The following is a 23,305-nucleotide window of genomic DNA, read 5'->3' as shown; positions in this document are numbered from 1 at the left end:
TGGTGGAATTGGTCAGATCTTTAACTTGAGATAATGAGGTGCTTGTATTTTTCAGCCCATGTCTTCTCAAGTGCCACGTTGTTGTCTTTCTACCTGACCATGACTCTACAGCCACCTCTTGCCATCTCCAAAACATTGTCAGACTGCCATGGTGTTTTGATGCTGGCTCTAGGTACAAGATCCATTTCCTGTACCAGCCTCCCCGAACAGGCACCGGAATGTGGCGACTAGGGGCTTTTCACAGTAACTTCATTGAAGCCTACTCGTGACAATAAACGATTTTCATTTCATTTCTTCAGTGCATGGACAATTCTACTTTTGCTTTCTTCATACCTTCTAATGATGCTTGATGGTGCATTTTTGACAGATAGGCACCCTCCTGATGTGTGCAAGTATCTGCGGTGAATGTCCCTTTAAGGGCAACACAGCAAAGCAAGGGTCACATGGCCTGTTGTCCTTAAAGGAACAATCACCACAGTATCGCATTTTCAAACTTACATCTCTTGCATGTTTTAAATCACATTTTCTCAGCCATTTGCAACGTTGCCTGGATATGGTGTAGGTTGAACCTGAGAAGCATTCCCTTTAAGAACTGAACTGTTTCAGTCTGTGATGCAAGTCAGAATTCAACGTCGCCATTGGGGCAATATTTGATGCTGGAACCTTGGCATCAGGGCTTTTCCCATCTCATGGAACTCCCATGGACTTCATTCTCTGAGTGTCTATTTTCCAGGTTTAACACTCACTGGGTTGACTGGAATATTTTGCTTGCATATCCAGTTCCTCTTCCTGGATGGATGGCGCTTCTTGTTGGTCGGCTTTTGACCTCTCCGAGGGCTTTCAGATCCCTAAACTCTTCAATATTGGTGAATGTTTTTCCTATGGTATTAGGACGACGCACCAATGACTGAATCATTTGAAATCTCCAGGGATTTAAGCTTCTTGGTGATCATGAGTCTTTCATCTTTGGGTACAATAGTCCATTAATGTTGTTATGAAATTGACCTTTTGATTAATCTACGTCAGGATCAAGTGGTAATAAATCTTTGAGATTATGTGGGTTTAGGGCATGTTTCAATTTGATCTTGAGGTCCTTGATCCATAAACTGAGCTGTGTTGACCATTTATCCTCTGGGAATCCAACCCATGGGTCTACCTTGGCTCATGAGACTCCTGTTTACCAACCAATTGTCTTTGTAGTTGAAAATGAGAGTCTTCCTCTTGCTTGTCAACTGGAAGCCTGCCATTTTCTTTGTCATTTGACCACGATTGAGGTGCAGCAAGGTATAGGGAGTTGCTCAGGATCATGCACAAATGTAAGCAATGTGCAGCTAATGGACCTGTTACTTAGTTTCATTATTACCCCATATTTTCTAGTTCTAACAAACATTTAATGGGGTTTACTGTTATATTTAAAACCAATCCTGATAAAAGAGTAATCTTGTTTGATGCCTCTCTATGCAAATTGAATTAGTTTTGGTTCAGTTACTTTCTGGAGGAGGAGACGTCTGTCTGAAATCGGTTTATTAGTCCAAGATTTCCATAGGTTGCAGTTTCTCTTGTTAATGTCCCAGAAACATCGGAACTTTGTTTTAGTTCCAACAGGAAGTTTGTTTTCCCCACTGACCAAATTGATTTTCTACCAATTGCTTTTCTGGAGAACGATGCTGCTATTCTCACTGTGGCATGTCGGTGCTACTCATACTGATTGAGGGAAAATGCCCTCTGGTTTGAGCAGCCTTCTGTCGTTGCAGTTGGCGCAATGGCAGGCATTCACATATCATAGAATACAATCATCGAATCCCTACAGTGCAGAAGGGGGCCATTCAGCCCATTAAAGTTTTTGCACCAGCCCTCTGAGCACCGTAACCTCGGCCCACTCCCCCGTCCTATTACTGTAACCCCACTAATCCTTTAGACACTAAGAGGCAAATTAGCATGGCCAAGCCACCTAACCTGCACAAACCTAAACCTAACTGCGGTAGGAAACCGCGGCACCCAGAGAAATCCCACGCAGACACGGGGAGAATGTGGAAACTCCACAGACAGTCAGTTACCCAAGGTCAGAATTGAACCCGGGTCCCCAACGCTGTGAGGCAGCAGTGCTAATCACTGTGCCACACTGCCGCCCAATGTCATTTGCTGGTTTTGTTGCATCTGTCAGATTCTTGGTTTGGCACTTATCTAGGTGCAGCCTGAACAGACTGCCCATTTGATAGACATCTTTGCATCTGTGGTGGTATTTCCACCAACTGTTTCCAGATATGAATCTTATACCCTCATAGTAGACATTTCCTGCTGCATATCTAAGTCCATGAGAGCATTTTTATTTTCTCATCAGAATTGGGTGCAGTTAGCAAGGCCACCATTTATTCCCAATCTCAATAGTCCTCAAGCAGATGATGAGCCATCTTTTTGAAGCATTGCAGTCTGTATTATGTAGATACTACCAAAAAGGACTTCAGGAGCGTGCTTCAGGATTTTGACCCAATAAAGGAATGGTGGATATTTCTAAGTCAAGATGGTGTGAGACATGATGGGAGAGTTGCAGGTGGCGGTCTTCCCATGTACTCAGTGGCCTTGTTCTTAAAGGATCTGGATGCTGCTGGCTTGGGAGGTGCTGTTGGAGGAGACTTGTTGAAACGTAGTACTGCTTCTTGTAGATAGTACACACTGCAGTCATTGTGCATCAGTGGTGCAGTGAGTGAATATTTAAGCTGGTCGATGAAGTGGCAATTCAGAGTTCTGCTTTGGATTGGATGGTGTCAAGTTTCTGAAGTATGGTCAGAGTGCACTCGTCCAGACAAGTTGAGAGTGTACCATCACACATGACTTGTAGATAGTGCACAGGCTTTGGGATGTCAGCAGATGAGTTATTCCCTGCAGGTGTCTGATTGTTCTTGTATACAGAGTATTTGTGTGGCTAGTCCAATTAAACTTTCAGTCAGTGGTGATCCTTGGATATTGATGTGGGGGCTCCAGTGATGGTAGTGTTACTTGAATGTCATGGTAGAGTGGTTAGACTCTGTTCATTGGAGATGGTCATTGTACAGCACTTGTCTGGCACAAATGTAACTAGCCACTTGTCAGCCAAAGCCTGAATATTGTTGTAGCAAGGTACGGACTGTGTCAACCTTGGAGGGGTTATATATGAAACCAATAGGGTGTAATCATCACCAAACAGCCCCTCTTTTGGCTGTATGTTCGCGGGAAGGCCATTGGTGAAGCAGCTGAAGATGGTTGGCCTCACATACTGCCTTGAGAAACTGCTGCAGCAATATCCTGGAACTGAGATGATTGATCTCCAACTACTAGAACTATCTTCTTTTGTGCGAGGTAGGACTCCCGACTCCAACCACTGAAGAGTTCCTCCCACTCCTTAGTTTTTATTTCCCAAAATCTTGAATTGTATATTGTATGGGTTGGGATGAATCTTGAATTGTATATTGTACGAGAGTTATTATTTCCCAAAATCTTGAATTGTATGTTGTATGGGTTTGGATAAATCTTGAATTGTATATTGTATGGGTTGGGATGATGAATTGTGTCGCCAGGCTTGTGAGCATTCATCTACAATCTCTTTATTGTAGTCACCTATTGGTTTTCCCATTTGCAGTAATGGGAGACCTTTCATTAGTACTAGAATCTTCCGATAGCCCGGGATGAATGCCACCCCACATGGTAGGGAATATTTTGAGAAAAATGTCAATAACCTGACAACACAGCCCACGATTACAGAACCGACTATAACTTTGCACGAGTAAAATGTGTAAGGCTTGAGAGACAATAATCAAAGCTACCTCTCCCCCTTGCACCGTGTTCATATAATTTACTATAAATGATCATGAGACTGTGCAGTTATCCAATCATCTTGATACTTTCTAACATTAATTGCAAAATTACCCTCCAGTTTAAATGTATTTCACTGTTGCACATTGGTGTCAATGCGTGCAATCACCCCCACACACACACAACGGCTACAGACTACTCTTTCACCTTCACACTTACTGGTCAATGTGTTTAGGAGAAGACCACCCAAAACAACCAAAAGTGGTTGAGGACAAGTGATGGGCCCCTAAACGTTGGAACCATGAAGAAGCAGCCCTCAACATCTCAAAAAAGGCAGGAGGGTATATGTAGCCCACATTCAGTAGTTTTGTGTTTGCAGAAAACAATTATTCACTGGATATGGGCATCATTGACTGGGCCAGCATTTATTACCTATTCCTAATTGCCCTTGAACTGAGTGGCTTGTTAGGCCATTTTAAAAGTCAACCACTTTGCTGTGGATCTAGAGTCGTATGTAGGCCAGACCAGGTAAGGATGGAGATTTCCTTCCCTAAAAGATCATTAGTGAATCAGATGGGTTTTTACGACAATAGCTTCATGGTCATCATTAGACTTTTAATTCCAGATTTTTATTGAATTCAAATGGTGGGATTTGAACTCTGGTTCCCAGAGCATTACCCTGGGACTCTGGATTAACAATATCACTGTGTCACAGTCTCCCCTGCAAATATGTCTATACAAGCAGTTACAGTGTTATATATCTGATTAAGCTGTTGAATATTTTAGATTTATGAAGAGCTACACCACATACCTGTCGCAAACCAAGACTCTTTGTATCCCACATCTGTTTTATGTTCCAGAAGAATGGCTGTTTACAGTTTTGACATGAATCACTTTCCTGCCATTGTGGAGCCTATGAAGCAACAATCAAAATGTTAAAAGAAAACTGCAGCAGACAAATGGATGCTGTGGCTATTAGAAGAATGCCGGGAAAGTCAGGAACAAGATTGGTGTTTCATAACATGACATCCTCAGTTTATGCCCTGGTAAAGTGGTTAAGTTTATATTTGTATTCAGTGGATGAATTGTGGGGGGGGGATAAAAGGGCAAAAACAATGAGGGAATTCAGTAGAACCCAATGTTAGAAAACTGGCAGACATAACTGCTGCTCCATTTTCCGACTTCAAAAAGTTGCTTATTCCAACGTTACACTGAAATAACACTGAAAACAGCAAGAACATTCTATTTTTGTTTAATTTTCCAATTAAGGGGCAATTTAGCGTGGCCAATCCATCTACCCTGCACATCTTTGGGTTGTGGGGTTGAGACCCATGCAGTAATGTGGATAATGTGCAAACTCCTCACGGACAGTGACCCGGGGCCTGGATCGAAGCCGGGTCCTCGGCGCCGCAGCGCAGCCGTGCTAACGACTGCGCTGCAGTGCCGCCCGCACAATAGCCAAGAACATTCTGCCACTATTGTCTCAACTGCAGAGAGCAAGCTCATTCAATTTTGTCCATCAACCATTCTCCTTAAACTTGAATCGTTCTCAATGCTCAATCACTGTATCCACTTTTCTAACCACATATACCAGCATTTGATGAGCATTTTTGTTAGAAATTGCCAGTGATGTGTACCACCATTACTATGTTAACCATGTTTTGAGAGACTGAACTGCATGGAATGGGTTAAATACTCATGCCAGATTAAGTTATGGGAAAACGTTACGATCCCAGGCTGGTTGAAGTCAATGTGGCTGAAAATCAAGGACATCATTGATACAGTAGAATCATGTAAAATTTTAACAAGGGCACTGCTGATCAGAACTTAAAACATTTTGTTTTTGATCTGTGGAGAACAAACATCTGTGATAATAAAATATGTAATTAACTCTTGAAAATAATGAACTGCTGAAACATAGTAAGCAGACAACCTTGAGAATGGTTAAAAGCAAAGATTGGGAAGAATGAAGTGAATAAGCAAATGTGTTGTTAAAGTTTGAAGAACAGTCATCGTACAAAAGAAACCAGGTGGTAAACCAGAAACATCAACACAGGATTACTGGTCAACTCCAGGGCATGCCATTGTTTGGGTATGAAGGTTCACACTCTCCTTGGGAAGGGCAATGTTAAATATTACAAAAGAAGAATGTTGAATTATGAACTGCAAATTGCATGAATAATATATAAACTTAAAAACAAGTTTAAGTCAAGTATGTTTGTTTTCAGAGTGCCTCTGGTCCAGAATTGAACAAATTTGGTTATGCAGAGAGATAGGCTGAGAGATAAATCTGTAACCAGGGCAACCTACACCCGGAAGTCAAGTGGAGTTCTAATTAACCCAGTTAAAATTGGATATACCAGTGCTGAATTTATTATCGCCAGGTCCTTTTCTTCATTTTACTATGCTCATTCTTTGGTGGAAAGCTGACAGAGGAGAACATGATACAATCATTTAATAGTGGAAGGCCATAGATAGGTTTCAATAAGCTGGTTATATAAATTGGACTAAAAAAAGAGAACACAAGACTGGACAACATTAACATAAAATGCACAAGTCTTGGTTAGAAAATATTTTTTTCCACCCACAAGATGGTGCACATTTGGAATATGGTCCCAGAGAAGGTAGGTGCTTGGGTTGGGTGGGTAGTCAATTTGCTTCTTGAAAAAATATGGGTCAAACTGCCTGCTGTTAAGAAGGGAATTAAGGGCTAATGAAAGGTTTCTACCAAGGAAGGAGAAAAAGGTGTTTAATGTTCCGTATAAGAAGAGGTGAAGAGGCAGTGGAGAGTAAAGGAGTCATCACCGGAATCACTGTATGAGGATTGTGGATGGATAAATCAGAAAGGTGATTGACTTTAATAACTTTCTCTCTCCACATATGCTGTCCAACTTGTTGAGTGTTTCTGGCATTTTAAATTATTGAATGATCCTTTTTGCCTTGGTTTTCTATAAATTTTAAGGTGCACCCTTTGTTTCAACTACCCTTTCTATTTTAATATCGAAATTTATTTTTAGTATCTGGGTCATTTACGTAAAAAACAAAAAGCGGAGATCCAAACACAGGTTCCTGTGGAACGTCACCCCAGACAGGAATACTTTCATTAGTGAGCCATGGAACTATTGTGGATATTGTTCATATTACCATAAAATTACAATGAATATTTGAATGGATTATTCTGTAACTGTTATATGTTAAACTAGTTTTACTGGCACAATATGGAGCACCATGGAGTAACAAACAATCATAGAAGTAAAGTTCCACAAAGTAATTACATTAAAGGGTACATTTATTTACGAACGTTTAGCCACTATGATGACCCAACTGGATGATGAAGGAACTGGTCATATTTAGTCCAACTTTAGATAGGTTATAGTCATGGTCAACATCTGCCCATTTTAAATTAATACAATTTTGAAAAGTGACAAGGTGCAACGGAGCATTTTATACTATGGGAATGCATGCCAGACTTATGTCGGGACGAGTCCGTGGAATCTCGTGAGATGTCGCAATCTGGATTTCGCCCTCACCGAGTGCGATCCAGATCAGCATATTTAAATGAGCCATACAACTCATTTAAATATACGTTCACCAAATTCGCCCAGTGTGTGGACCAGTCGTAATGGCACCTGGGGGGCTGGGGGTTCTCCCAGGCCATTGGAGACCCCTGGGTGGTCAGGGAAAGGGCAGGGTGATACCCAGGATTCTTGGCACTGCCAGCCTGGCACCACCATGTCTGGGTGCCAGGTTGACATTGCCAGGGTTGGCCCCTGGGGTGGATGGGGGGAGGGCACAAATCAGGGCTGCCTTCCAAAATGGTGGCCTCAGCGGAGAGAATTTCCCCAAAGCCAAAAAAAACGGCAAAGTGCCGTCGAATAGCAAGACACCAAGAAACACCCGCTAAACACGCCATTCAGCAGACTTTAACTCAAGTGCGCTGAATCATGCCCTATGCCAATGTCTGAAGAAACACTAAAGTTCATTACCTCTTCTCTCTGGACATCCATATTCCAAACTACAATACCCCCATCAGCAGCACAGGAAATCAGCTGCCGTGTTAACTGCAAGTAGCACAGAGATTGCACTTTGTCACTGTAAACAAATCAGAAATCTGTTAAACATGGAACCCACATTACTAAAATATGCATCTGTTGAATTCCATTTACTGTTAAAGCATCAGTCGTAATCAGACATTAAAAACAATTGTGAACCAAAGACAGCACTTATGATTATACATTTCCCTTTCAGCTAAAAATGAAGGTCTCTTTAGTCACTGATCTTCATCCAGACCAAAGAATTTGCACCAAAACACCTTGGGCAGGATTCACCGGCCTCCCAGCTGCATGTTTTTCACCGGTGGAAAGTGGTACGCTCTGGTGGAAAATGTTCTCTGGAGGGGAGATTCTCTGGCCCTTCCACTGTCAAGAGGTATTCCCACTGAAACCACCCAACACCACCAGGAAAAACAGGGATGCGCTGCCGACAGGATCAGAGAATCCCATTGATTATGTGAACGGCCAGAGAATCCGGGCCCTAAATTATTTTATGTGTTTACACATTTTTCAATGATTTATCAATAACTTCTATAAACAGACTTTTATGCCTATGATACAAAGACTGCACCATTTCAGCAACAATCTTTGCCTTAAGAGGGTTAGCAATCAATCAATTAGTTAACTGGATGAAACCGTCTGATGCACTCTCAGTTGGTTAAATATCATAAAATCAATTATTTTCCAAGTTAAAACATCAAAATCAATTTAGTCAATTGGAAATACAAAGATAATTCAGAATCTATAGAGGAAAATAGTAAACATGAATACAAGCAAGATTCAGAATGTTAGAAACCCATCCAATTTTACAAAAAGACAGTCCTCATAATCGAGAAAATAAATGCACTATTTTATATCACAGAATTGAAAGTAAAACAGGACAAGACCTGCCGCACAAGTACCCACCTGAAAAAATAAAAAAGTTCAAAGCTTCCCCCGCTGGCATATTCAAAGGCAGGGGCACATAAAATAAATAAAGCCTGAAATAAGGCCGTTTTATGGGTCTCTTCCACCTGTTGTAGAACTCCAATGCAAAAATCAGAGTTTATGCTTAAAAGGGACCACAGGAGGACACTCCAGAATTACCAATTAACATTTTCAAAGATACACTTGTATGTAGCCAGAAGTTCAAGTTCATATGGCTGATTTGAACAAAGGTGGAGGTGATGTGAAGATGAACCTACAAAGATCAAGAATACATATCTACCTCCTTATGAAATATTAGTCGATCTATATACTCCTTATCTTTGCATATAGTTCTCAATAGTTTTAAATCAGACCCGCCCAGCCCATACAAATTCTGTCCACAACTTAAGCCTGTTGCTTCCCATTCAAATGTCCGTAGGCATTTTACTTTTAAGAATTCCACAAGATTACATTGCTCAGATACTTGGGAGTACAGCTGAAGTAAAAGCCGACTCGGCTTATGTTTGCTCATAGTTCCTTTTACCTAAGCAGTCTACCTGTCTATTACAGTCAACCAGTCAATAACGCTTTCATTAGAATTTTGCCTGGATTTTCTTTAAGATCACAGATTTCAATGGGATTATTTTATAGATCCTTGTGCTATATGATAAAAAAATGAAAAGACTTTTGTCATGCGAGAGTTCCTTTAAGTACTGGATGTTTAAGCAATGTACCTTTTAGAAAACAGTGAAGTCAGAGTGGGTGAAGCTCAGCTTAGGTCAGCCATTTTGCAAGTTTTTAGTTTCAGTTTAAAAGCAGTGTCTATGTGTTTCCAGAGAGCTGCAAGTTTTGGAGTTTGGTTTTGCTGAGAGCAGCTTAAAAGTAGAAAGCCAGTTTGCGACAGTCTCTGCCATTCTATAGAAAATAAATATATCCTTTAACATGATGGGATACTGTTTAAAGGTGTTAAGTCTCTTGGACGTTTGAAGGAACATTTTAAGGAATTATTTACTGTTGCAATGTTTTCTGAGTTATCTTTGAAGTGAGGGGTGTTAAGAGATCCAGGGCGAAATTCTCCCCCAAAGGCGCGATGTCCGCCGACTGGCGCCCCGCCAGCTGGCGGAAATGGCGTTTGTTGCCCTGCCAGCTGGCGGAAATGGCGTTTGTTGCCCCGCCAGCTGGCGCGGAAATGCGGCGCATGCGCGGGAGCGTCAGCGGCGGCCGACAGTTTCCCGCGCATGCACAGTGGGGAGAGTCTCTTCTGCCTCCGCCATGGTGAAAGAGTGCCCCCACGGCACAGGCCCGCCCGCGGATTGGTGGGCCCCGATCGCGAGCCAGGACACCGTGGGGGCACCCCCCGGGGTCAGATCGCCCCGCGCCCCCCCCCAGAACCCCGGAGCCCGCCCACGCCGCCTGGTCCCGCTGGTAAATACCAGCTTTGATTTACGCCGGCGGGACAGGCAATTTCTGGGCGGGACTTCGGCCCATCCGGGCCGGAGAATTGAGCGGGGGGTCCCGCCAACCGGCGCGGCCCGATTACCGCCCCCGCCCAATCTCCGGTACCGGAGACTTCGGCGGGGGTAGGGGCGGGATTCACGGCGGCCAACGGCCATTCTCCGACCCGGCGGGGGGGTCGGAGAATGACGCCCCCCCATGTTTATTTAAGATGTTAAGTTGAGTTCATGGAATAAACAGTGTTTTGTGTTTAAAAACCCACGTGTCCAGAACTAATCCCACACCTAGGGAAAAAGCCGTGTGCTCGGAAAAGCAACAAATCCATTAAAGGGAGAGGTTGGTTGAACTCCATACATTTTGGGGTTCTGAAAATGCCTCGCCCATAACAATTGGGGGCTCGTCCAGGATAAAAGTGGGGGCTCGTCCAGTCTATCTATTGGATTGGCTTTTGTGAACTTAAAGACAGTGAAGGATTGTTGCTTTTCCGGTGTGGTATTTTAGTTTAGGTGGGGAGAGTATTGTGAACAATGGCTCTTTCAGAGGGTCAGAAGTTTTTGGGGGTGGAGAATGTCACACGTAGTACTTTACGGGCAGAAATGAAATGCAGACTGTTAGATTTGGCAAAAACACTGCAGTTAACCTTACCTGATCAAATGCGAAAAGATGAGGTAATTACGGCGGTGGTTAAGCATTTAAACTTGCCTGAGATAGAGTTTGACTCATTGGAAATGGCAAAAATTCAGTTGCAAATTAAACAAATGGAACATTAGAAAGAATTAAAGCGGCTGGCAGACGAGAGTGAGAGAGCGGGAAAAAAAGAGAAAGCGAGAGAGGAAATAGAAAAGGAGAAGAAAGGAGAAAAGAAAGAATAGCCCTAGCAGAACAAAAAGATAAAGAGAGGAAGTTTGAACTTCAGAAAATGGCCATGAACTATGACAATCAGTTAAAATTGGCAGACGTAAAGGGAAAGGTACAGTTGGATGATAGTGATGAGGATAGTGAGAAAGAGCGTCATAGTCGAAGGCTTGGTGAGAATCTATTTAAATATGTCCAAGCATTGCCAAGGTTTGACGAGAAGGAAGTGGAAGCCTTTTTCATTTCATTTGAGAAGGTAGCTAAACAAATGAAATGGCCACAGGACATGTGGGTGTTACTGATTCAAACAAAGCTGGTAGGTAGAGCTAGTGAAGTGTTTGCATTACTACCGGAGGAGGTATCTGGAACATATGAGGAGGTGAAGAAATCCATCTTAAGTGCATATGAGTTAGTGCCTGAAGCTTACAAAGGTTTAGAAATTTAAGGAAAGAATTTGGTCAAACATACATGGAATTTGAAAGGCTCAAACAGAGTAATTTTGATAGGTGGATAAGGGCTTTGAAAATAGACCAAACGTATAAAGCTCTCAGAGAAAGTATACTTTTGGAGGAGTTTAAAAATTCAATTCCTGATGATGTGAGAACTTGTGGAAGAACAGAGGGTTAAAACTGCGACATTAGCAGCGGAAATGGCGGATGATTATGAATTAGTTCATAAATCAAAGGTTGGTTTCCGACATCAGTTTCAGCCGGTGAGGGATAGAAACTGGGGACATGAGAAATACTCAAGTGGTGACGGTAAAGGTGATCTGATGGGAGACAATAAAGAGAGAGTGTACCTCAGATTAAAAACGAAATCCAGGAGGGTGGAAAAGAAATGAAAAGTTTCAGATATTTTCACTGTAATAAACTAGGCTATGTGAAGAAAAGCACTGGGAAGGCTGATGTGGTAAAACAGGATAAGACAGTGGGGTTTGTTAGAGTGGTAAAGGAAAGCCCAAGGGAAGTGAAGGAGGTGCAAACGATTGTACAGCCTGTTCAAGAAGTAATTGTTAAGAAGGTGCCAGATGTCTTCAAAGAATTTACTTGTGTGGGTAAAGTTTACTCATGTGTATCAGGAGGAGCAGGTAAAGAAGTCACAATTTTAAGAAATATAGGGGCTAGTCAATCTTTAATGGTAAAAGATGAGGAATTATGTAGTTTGGGAAGAATGTTGCCAGAAAAGGTGGTGATATGTGGAATTCAGGATGAGAGGAGTAGCGTTCCATTATATAAGGTAAGGTTGGAAAGTCCAGTGAAGAGGGTGAAGTGGTAGTACGAGGAATAGAGAAACTATCTTGTCCAGGAATACAGTTTATCTTGGGTAATGATATAGCTGGATCGCAGGTGGGAGTGATGCCTACTGTGGTTGATAAGACAGTGGAAAATCAGTCAACTGAAGTGTTGAAGGACGAATATCCTGGGATTTTTCCGGATTGGGTAGTAACAAGGTCGCAAAGTCACAGGTTAAGACAAGAGGAGAAATCAAAGAGTGAAGATGAAGTTGAATAAGGTGGGTGAACTTGCGGCATGGGTTGGTACCTGGGACTTCGATGTTGTGGCCATTTCAGAGACATGGATAACGCAGGGACAGGAATGGTTGTTGCAGGTGCCGGGGTTTAGATATTTCAGTAAGCTCCAGGAAGGTGGTAAAAGAGGGGGAGGGGTGGCATTGTTAGTCAAGGACAGTATTACGGTGGCAGAAAGGACATTTGATGAGGACTCGTCTACGGAGGTAGTATGGACTGAGGTTAGAAACAGGAAAGGAGAGGTCACCCTGTTAGGGGTTTTCTATAGGCCTCCAAAAAGTTCCAGAGATGTAGAGTAAAGGATTGCAAAGATGATTCTGGATAGGAGCGAAAGCAACAGGGTAGTTGTTATGGGGGATTTTAACTTTCAAATATTGACTGGAAACGCTATAGTTCGAGTACTTTAGATGGGTCTGTTTTTGTCCAGTGTGTGCAGGAGGGTTTCCTGACACAGTATGCAGATAGGCCAACGGGAGGGGAGGCCATATTGGATTTGGTACTGGGTACTGAACCAGGACAGGTGTTAGACTTGGAGGTAGGTGAGCACTTTGGTGATGGAGACCACAATTCCATTGCGTTTACTTTAGTGATGGAAAGGGATAGGTACATACCGCAGGGCAAGAGTTATATCTGGGGGAAAGGCAATTATGATGCGATGAGGCAAGACTTAGGATGCATCGGATGGAGAGGAAAACTGCAGGGGATGGGCACAATGGAAATGTGGAGCTTGTTCAAGGAACAGCTACTGCATGTCCTTGATAAATATGTACCTGTCAGGCAGGGAGGAAGTGGTCGAGCAAGGGAACAGTGGTGTACTAAAGCAGTCGAAACACTTGTCAAGAGGAAGAAGGAGGCTTATGTAAAAATGAGACATGAAGGTTCAGTTAGGGCGCTCGAGAGTTACAAGTTAGCTAGGAAGGACCTAAAAAGAGAGCCAAGAAGAGCCAGGAGGGGACATGAGAAGTCTTTGGCAGGTAGGATCAAGGATAACTCTAAAGCTTTCTCTAGATCTGTCAGGAATAAACGAATGACTAGGGTAAGAGTAGGCCAGTCAAGGACAATAGTGGGAAGTTGTGCTTGGAGTTCGAGGAGATAGGAGAGGTGCTAAATGAATATTTTTTGTCAGTATTCACACAGGAAAAAGACAATGTTGTCGAGGAGAATACTGAGATTCAGGCTACTAGACTAGAAGGGCTTGAGGTTCATAAGGAGGAGGTGTTAGCAATTCTGGAATGCGTGAAAATAGATAAGTCCCCTGGGCCGGATGGGATTTATCCTAGGATTCTCTGGGAAGCTAGGGAGGAGATTGCTGAGCCTTTGGCTTTGATCTTTAAGTCATCTTTGTCTACAGGAATAGTGCCAGAAGACTGGAGGATAGCAAATGTTGTCCCCTTGTTCAAGAAGGGGACTAGAGACAACCCTGGTAACTATAGACCAGTGAGCCTTACTTCTGTTGTGGGCAAAATCTTGGAAAGGTTTATAAGAGATAGGATGTATAATCATCTGGAAAGGAATAATTTGTTTAGAGATAGTCAACACGGTTTTGTGAAGGGTAGGTTGTGCCTCACAAACCTTATTGAGTTATTTGAGAAGGTGACCAAACAGGTGGATGAGGGTAAAGCAGTTGATGTAGTGTATATGGATTTCAGTAAAGCGATTGAGAAGGTTCCCCACGGTAGGCTACTGCAGAAAATACGGAGGCATGGGATTCAGGGTGATTTAGCAGTTTGGATCAGAAATTGGCTAGCTGGAAGAAGTCAAAGGGTGGTGGTTGATGGGAAATGTTCAGACTGGAGTCCAGTTACTAGCGGTGTACCACAAGGATCTGTTTTGGGGCCACTGCTGTTTGTCATTTTTATAAATGACCTGGAGGAGGGCGTAGAAGGATGGGTGAGTAAATTTGCAGATGACACTGAAGTCGTTGGAGTTGTGGACAGTGCGGAAGGATGTTACAAGTTACAGAGGGACATAGATAAGCTGCAGCGCTGGGCTGAGAGGTGGCAAATGGAGTTTAATGCATAAAAGTGTGATGCGATACAAGACAGATGTCAGAGGTAGGTTCTTTACTCAGAGAGTAGTAAGGGCGTAAAATGCCCTGCCTGCAACAGTAGTGGACTCGCCAACACTAAGGGCATTCATATGGTCATTGGATAGACATATGGACGTTAAAGGAATAGCGTAGATGGGCTTTAGAGTGATTTCACAGGTCAGCACAACATCGAGGGCCGAAGGGCCTGTACTGCGCTGTAATGTTCTATGTTCTAAGTGCAATTATCAGAAACGATTTTTGATCGGACGGTTGAAAAAGAACAAGAACAGGTGGAGGATGAGGCGGATATTTTTAGTTCAGGAAAATTGGCGGAGTTACAACAGAAAGATGTCGAAATAAAACGGATACATCAGAAAGCATATACGGAAGAGGAATCTGAGAGTATACCAGAGTGTTATTACCGTAAAAATGATGTCTTGATGAGAAAATGGAGACCTGTACATTTGCAGGCGGATGGAAAGTGGGCAGAAGTTCATCAAGTAATGTTGCCGATAGGGTATAGAAAGTAGGTGTTGCGAGTTGCACATGAGGTACCAGTGGGAGGTCATTTTGGAATAAGGAAAACTCAAGCTAAAATCCAGAAACATTTTTATTGGCGTGGACTACATAAAGATGTAGTTAAATTTTGTCAATCATGTCACACATGTCAAGTGATAGGAAAACCTCAAGCAGTGATAAAACCAGCGCCCAGCATTTGAGGAACCTTTTACAAGGGTCCTAATCGATTGTGTAGGACCGCTTCCTAAAACAAAAAGTGGGAATCAATATCTTTTGACTGTAATGGATGTGTCTACTAGGTTTCCAGAGGCCATTCCAGTATGTTATATTACAGCTAAAAGGATTGTGGAGGAGTTACTTAAATTCTTTACGAGATATGGACTACCCACAGAAATTCAATCGGATCAAGGAACAAATTTTACTTCAAAGTCATTCAAAGAAGTTATGGATAGCTTAGGAATAAAACAATTTAAATCAACTGCATACCATCCAGAATCGCAGGGAGCGTTAGAAAGGTGGCATCAGATATTGAAGACAATGTTGAGGGCGTATTCTCAAGATTATCCAGAAGATTGGGATAAAGGAATTCCATTTGTATTGTTTGCAATTAGGGATGCACCTAATGAGTCAACCAAATTTAGTCCTTTTGAACTAATTTTTGGTCATGAGGTAAGAGGACCACTTAAATTGATTAAGAAGAAATTGGTGGGTGAGAAATCGGAAATTGCACTATTGGATTACGTGTCAAATTTTAGGGAACGATTAAATTGAGCAGGTGAATTGGCCAGACAACATTTGAAAGTTGCACAAAATGTGATGAAACGGGTAGCAGACAAGAAATCCAAAGTTCGTAGTTTTGCCAGTGGGGATAAAGTTTTAGTGTTGTTACCAGTGGTAGGTGAGCCTTTAAAAGCTAGGTTTTGTGGACCGTATCAGATTGAAAGGAAATTAAGTGAGGTGAATTATGTGGTAAAAACACCAGATAGAAGGACAACTCGCCGCGTGTGTCATGGGAATATCCTTATAAGGTACTTTGAAAGGGAAGGCGAGAAAAAGGTTTTAATGATTCTAACTCAAAGTGACGAATCAAATCCAGATGAATGTGAATTTGACATACCTCAAATTAAATCGAAAAATGAGTATGTTCTTAAAAATTGGGATGAATTGTTAAGTTACCTTCCAGAGGAAAAACAAACTGACCTGAAAGAGTTGTTGATATCACATGGGCAAGTGTGTAGAGATAAATTGGTAAGTACTAAAATGGCTATACATGATGTCGATGTGGAAAATGCTGTTCCGATCAAACAACATCCATATAGACTTAACCCTTTAAAATTGGCACAGGTTAACAGAGAGATTGAGAGTATGCTGAAGAATGACATAACTGAAGTCGGTTGTAGCCAATGGAGCTCACCCAGAGTGATGGTACCTAAACCAGACGGTACCCAATGGTTGTGTGTGGACTATAGAAAGGTGAATGCAGTTACAAGAACGGACACTTATCCTATCCCACATTTGAAGGATTGCATTGAGAAATTGGGACAATCTGCTTTTATTTCCAACTTCCAGACATGGAAAGAACATTTAAAACATCGTATGGAGTTCTTCGATCGACTTCAGGAGGCGGGTTTGGTGATAAACCTAGCCGAAAGTGAATTTGGAGAAGCCTGAATCACTTTCCTTGCGGAGTTTCCGTTATCCTCAAGACGAAGGGAAATAATGCGATCTCCTAGCATGAATGAATTTGATCAAACAGTTGTGCAAAGGTTTTGTGGCGTGATTACTCCACTGATGGACTTGCTAAAGAAACGTCAAAAGTTTCAAGGGACAGCGGACTTTCAACAGGCATTTGACTGCCTGAAAGCTGTGATCACCAATGCCCCTGTATTGGATAATTGCAAGGGACTCGGTGGTCAGATTGAACTAAAGTATCTGATTCTAATGAGAAATGCCGAGTAGAGGAATGGATGGATCGTGCAGAGACTTTGTTTAAAGAGACTGTCAATCGAGAAGGATTTCGGTTGGAGGAAGAAGAACAAAGAAACATGGACTATATTATTATACTTGTTTGCATGTGTTGTTTTTTTTTTTTTTTTAAACGAAAAGGTATATTTACGGTGTACATTTCTTAGTCGATAGTGCAAAGGCGAAAAATGAAACCATCTTGAAGTTGATGGTTTTTTTTTTTCTTGGGGGGAGTGTCATGCGAGAATGCCTTTAAGAACTGGATATTTAAGCAATGTTCCTTTAAGAAAACAGTGATGTCATAGAGTGGGTGGAGCTCAGCTCAGGTCAGCCATTTTGCTGGTTTGTAGTTTCAGTTTAAAAGCAGTGTCTGTGTGTTTCCAGAGAGCAGCATGTTTTGCAGTTTGGTTTTGCTGAGAGCAGCTAAAAAGTGCCTGGCTGGTTTTGCTGAGAACAGTTTAAAAGTAGAAAGCCAGTTTGCGACAGTCTCTGCCATTCTACAGAAAAAATATATATCCTTTAACCTGATGGGATACTGTTTAAAGGTGTTAAGTCTCTTGGAAGTTTGAAGGAACATTTTAAGGAATTATTTACTGTTGCAATGTTTTCTGAGTTATCTTTAAAGTAAGGGGTGTTAAGAGATCCAATGTTTATTTAAGATGTTAAGTTGAGTTCATGGAATAAACAGTGTTTTGTGTTTAAAAATCCACGTGTCCATAATTGTAATCCCACACCTAGGAAAAAAGCTGTGTGCTCGGAAAAGCAACAAATCCATTAAAGGGAGAGGTTGGTTGAACTCCATGATACATTTTGGGGTTCTGAAAACGCCTCGCCCATAACACTTTCTTAATAATAACACTCAACATCATAACTAACTTTACAGGGGTTAATATTTTTGGTTAAAAGTGGTCTAATTAGGGCATGGTAGTTGTTTTATTTCTGAAAAACGAGTAGAGAGGAAATATAACTTGTTTCCTGAAGAACGGGCTGAAAATTCATTTTGAAATAAGTAGTAACACATTTGATGGTATATTAATGTATTTCCATTAATTGAAGGTCCAGTTTTAGAAAACCAAATCACCTTCCTATATTAATTTCTTGCAGGAGCCCGGTTTAGTAATCTGCACTTTTGGATCATACCCAGCAAAAGAGTTATTTTCACATTATTTAAGATTCCAAACCAGTATTTTAAATATGAAAATCATTTCAGAGGTTTTTTTTTGTGCGCTGAAGATTTATCTTTGAATAGTGAAAAGGATAATTTATCCTGAAACAAAAATGATAAATACCCATTTAAAACATGAACGTAAATTCAGTAAGTTCAGCTTTACAATCATATGCATTATACTTTCCATTAAATTAATAAATTGGGTTAAAATGATCAAGGTAAAAATACAATAATTTTTGTGCAGAGGTTAGCTCAGTTGGCTAGATGGCTGGTTTGTGATGCAGAGCGATGCCAACTGCTCGGGTTCAATTCCTGTACCAGCTGAAGTTACCATGAAGCCCCTGCCTTCTCAACCTTGTCCCTCGCCCGAGGTGTGGTGACCCTCAGGTTAAATCACCACCAGTCAGCTCTCTCTCTCTCACACAAAGGGAGAGCAGCCGATAGTCCTCTGGGACTATGGCGACTTTCACAATTCTATGACAATGTAGATTTAAAGTATGCAAACCACAGAAGTTTGCCATTTGACTGTTTTGGAAAGACTTACAATGAAGGCAGAAGCCTAATAGGATGAATGGCCTTTCGCTATTCAATCTCAACGATTCCAAAGATGAAATGGCCGCATTTGAAAGGATGCCCCCGCATTTGAAAGGATGCCCAGTTATTAAAGGTTGGTGGAGGGGTTGAAGAGAAAGACCATCCACCTTTGGGTATACAAGCAAGGCACAAGTCAATGTCATTACACAAGGAACAACAATCAATTGAAGTATTACTCCTCTGACACAACCACTCCGTGTTAAAGGATGCCACCGCAACCTCACCAGACATTGAACAAAATGTTTGTAGCTCTTAAGGTTATGATGACCGTTGATGTTGTTCGATAAATATATCACCCATTAAAAATATATGATGCCAGAATTTGTGGCCTGGAAAGGAGATGGATCATCGTGGCAAGGAAAGAGTAAACAATTTTATAATTTAAAAGTAAGAAGGACAGGCAAGATGATGAGCTTAATGTCAGCTCTGTTAGGAATTTTGGCAGGAGTGACTCGCTTTTTCCAATCTAATTTGAGATTGGCAAGTGAAGAAGTGGTTGAAAGATTTGGTTCATCCACATTTTTTCACTGATGAATAAAAACACCATACCCTGCCAAACATGCTAGTTATTGGAAGCCATTACAACAGTAGAAAGCAATCATAGAATTATTCAGTTAGCAATTATACTGCCTTTAAATGTAGAAAGCCATCCCAAAGTGTTTTGCAGGATGTACAAAAATTAGAAGGATGTTGAGGTTATGAGAAAATATTAGGAGTGATCAAAAAATTGGTCAGAGGTGGATTTAAAAGAAAAGTGGTGGTGAGGAGGGGTGTGCGGAACAGAGGGAAGAGTCCAGGACACCAGCGAGTCAGAGGACAGATAAACTAACCTTAAATGGCTTTGTGCATTCACATCTTCAGGGTTTACATAATTCATAATTCAAGCACGTGGGGGGGGGGGGGAAATCAGGAATTAGATCAAAAAGCATCATTATGGGCCAGATTTGAACTCTGTTGCAAATGAACGGGGTTTTTGAGTTAAAATCTCACCCCAGAGTTTTAATTAGCTTTCCTCTATAGAAATGCTTCCAACAGGAGTCCCTCAATCACAATGAAAACAAAACTCTGATGTTTTCTCCTCCTTTGTTAATTCAAAGCACATTGAAAGCCAAATGTATCAACTGGTATCAACACACAAATGGTGTGTGTTTCTCCAGAACATTCAATATGCTTCAAAATTAATTTGTGTAAATTATTTCTGCCATGGTAACATGTTATGTAAATTGAACTATTATTGCCAACTTTACATAAGACACGGGATGAAAACCATACCCATTTAGTTTGTGGAGTTCATTCTCTCGCCAGTGGTGCACTTGTCACTGAGCCATCAGGATTTGTTTTGCATTGTCACATTCCAAGCGAATATCTCATCTGCTTACGATTCTGGCATAATAAACAATTCCCCCAGCTAAAAAAAACTAGATACCCTCTTCCCAAACCGCTCCCAGTGTCACCTCCCAGCTACTGGGGCTTTGAATGTTGAGAATTGATTTAGTTTTTCAAGCTTCTTCCCTTCAGGCAGTTTTTCCCATCTCAAGTGGGGAAATGTGACTTATTTCCCTATTGAGGCATCACATACTCCAATTTCCTAATATACATATAAAACTATAATGAATGAATGAAATGAATGAAAATCGCTGGTCACAAGTAGACTTCAAATGAAGTTACTGTGAAAAGCCCCTCGTCGCCACATTCCGGCGCCTGTTCGGGGAGGCTGGTACGGGAATTGAACCGTGCTACTGGCCTGCTGTGGTCTGTTTTCAAAGCCAGCGATTTAGCCCAGTGTGCTAAACAGCCCCTCAGTAAACATTGCCAACTTTAACTGAAATCAGCTTTTTGTACAGGAAAGAAAAAATAATTTTGTAATATAACGCAGCACCATCTTCATGAAAGGTCTTGTCAAATTCAGACAAATATTAAAATACATCAAATATATCACTTTCACTTGTAATGCAATGTAATCTACAATGGCGAATACAAGGCTTTGCCAAATATTTGCATGAAATGTATGTAAAAGAAAAAGAATGGACTTCCGATGACGGTGATGTTCTGAGGGGATGCACATCAAGTGACTCCCCTCCAGACCAGAACCAAATAGACACTTTTAGGTGAATTTTGCCCCCCAAAATATGAAGGCTAATTATCCTCAATGGTGAAAAGAAAGCAACCACATAAAAATGACAGTGAACAGGAGCTCAAGGGGTCGAAGGGACACAAAGTGGCGGAAAGGGGCACGAGCAGCAGGCGGATGAGCCGGTGGACCCAAGAGGCAAGGGGGCCCCGGCCACCCAGGAGAGAGGGAGACCATCGACCAGACCATCAGCCTCTCCCCCCCCCACCATCTGGAGATGGATGGAAGACCTTCCTCACGAAGGAGCTGACGGAAGCGATGGTCACCATACAAAAGAAAATTGACGGGTTGGGGAAGAAAGTGAAAGCACGAAAGAGGACGATCCATGACCTGGAGAAAGTCTTGATGGACCAGAGCGACAGGATCATTGCCCTGGAAACAGAAGTGAAAAGGTTGATGGCAGCCCAAGGGGAAAGTCAAGGACCAAGAATACTGGTCCCAATGACAGACTATTCTGATTGTGGGCCTGCCAGAAGGCATCGAGGGCAGAGACCCAACGGCTACTTTGCCCAAATGCTGGGCAACCTAGTCAGGAGCAACAGCTTCCCCAACCCCCGCAAAACGCGACAGGTCGCTCAGGCCGAAACCCAAGGCGGGGGAGCAGCCAAATGCAATCAGCATGAATCTGCAGCATGAATCTGCACTGATATCAGCACCAATCAGAGGATCCTGCGTGGGCAAGACAAGGCTAGAGCGAGCACCTGGGAAGGGCACAAAATCCAAGTTTACCAGGACATTGGGGAAGATCTGGCAAAACGCAGGGCTGAGTTTTACCAAGCGAAATCGGCCCTGTACAAGAACGGGGTGCGATTTGATATGCTGTTCCCAGCCAGGCTCTGGGTCACGTAACAGAACAAACTGCACTATTTCAATACCCCGGCAGAGGTAAACAAATTTGTGCAGACCAATGGCCTGGACAAGGGACATGGAGAGGCAACGATGAAGGCTGATGAGAAGAGGATAGCTAAAGAAATAGGGACTGTGCTGCCTCGCTCTAATCAAAAAAGACCGGGTCACAGGAGAGAGCGAGGACAGGAAAATGCAGGTTGAGGGTACAGGCAGAGAAAGCAGACAGTCAGCGAGCATAAGGGGCTAGACCAGCCCCGCGAGGGGAGCCACCACACTAGCAGTGATAGCTAGCACAGGAAAATGGACTAGCAAGCGGGGGGGCCATGGCACACCTCCCATCAGGGAAGGAACGGGACGGGGAAAAAAAAAAAAAAAAAAGAGTTGGCTTTTTCAGGAGGGACAAACTGAGGAAACAAGATGGCGCCGCAAGCAGCCACTTTGGAGGGTCCCTGGACAAAGGGAGACCCTGAGTGCACGGGCACACCCACGTGGCATACAAAGAGTTGGCGGCCATGTTGGGTGCCCCCAGGACAAAGGGAAACCCGGAGTGCAGGGGCCCGGCTTCATGGTGAGAATGGTGACCTTGCTCTTATTAGCCTTAGTTTTATTAGTTCTAATTCTGTCACCTCTGCTCACGAGTCGCCAGGTATCTTTCTGATACCGCCACGTGGTTCAAGCTCAAGTTATGATTAATAAGACAGCACACCGCTTAGTAGGAGTTAAAACAACGATCATTTATTATATACAGCAATAAATGTTTATACAATACTACTACTTTCTAGATCACTACCTACCACTACTGGCCAATACTTAACTTTTGGGACTGGCCCACCAGGTCAGGGAAACGAATGGCTTATCGAATTGGTCTGGCCTGCGGGATTCAAAGGCTGATAAGGGTCGATGGCTAGGAGTCTCTATCGGGTAGCGATCGCTGGAGTCAAACTTACGGATGCTGGTTCTTGCGACGGTTGCGAGCAGGAGAAGAAGGGAGAAAAGGGTAGATCTGAACTTGGCCCCTTACTCTTATAGTTCTCTAGGGTCTTCCCACCTCTCGGGGTGGACCTTGACCCTGGTTCCAAGTGATTGGACTTGGTCCCAATCACTTGGTTCGATGTGCTCCAATAATGGGCGATTCCTTGATCGGGGGGTGGTCGTACACCTTTCTTTGTCTCGGCCACTGCTGGCGCCGAGAGGTCTGGATCGGCATTCAATTGCTAATATGTTGCAATTGTTCCTGGGGATAGCCGATTAAACTGCAGATGTCTGGGTTGATGAGCTGCTAATGGTCGCAGGTATCGATCTGGGCCGACTTCCCCAGAGCCGAATACGCTATTCTGTCTGCAGCTGTCCGTTTGTGTCCTGTTGGCTGCTTTTCCCATCAGCCTTTTCGGTTAGCCATTTTACATCGGGCTTTGGCCAAATTAATCAGGAATCAGCCATTTTAGGTGGCTACAGACCGTGGCCA

At 42.6% G+C, this 23,305-nt stretch overlaps 1 protein-coding gene across 1 annotated transcript in view; it reads right to left on the bottom strand.

The window, feature by feature from the left end:
• The window catches only part of wdfy1 (WD repeat and FYVE domain containing 1), a 91,417-nt gene that overhangs the window by 19,578 nt on the left and 48,534 nt on the right, over positions 1-23,305 (bottom strand). Inside the window, exons 8-9 of the mRNA XM_072474523.1 lie at positions 7,776-7,881; positions 4,601-4,702 (exon numbers count right to left, since the gene is read on the bottom strand). Of these exons, the coding sequence (XP_072330624.1) occupies positions 4,601-4,702; positions 7,776-7,881 (208 nt within the window). The remainder of the gene's footprint in view (positions 1-4,600; positions 4,703-7,775; positions 7,882-23,305) is intronic.

Source organism: Scyliorhinus torazame, chromosome 14 (genome assembly GCF_047496885.1).
Source record: "Scyliorhinus torazame isolate Kashiwa2021f chromosome 14, sScyTor2.1, whole genome shotgun sequence".
Lineage (NCBI taxonomy): Eukaryota > Metazoa > Chordata > Chondrichthyes > Carcharhiniformes > Scyliorhinidae > Scyliorhinus > Scyliorhinus torazame.
The sequence above is the reverse complement of the archived record's forward strand: the minus strand, read 5'-3'. Positions and strand labels throughout refer to the sequence as shown.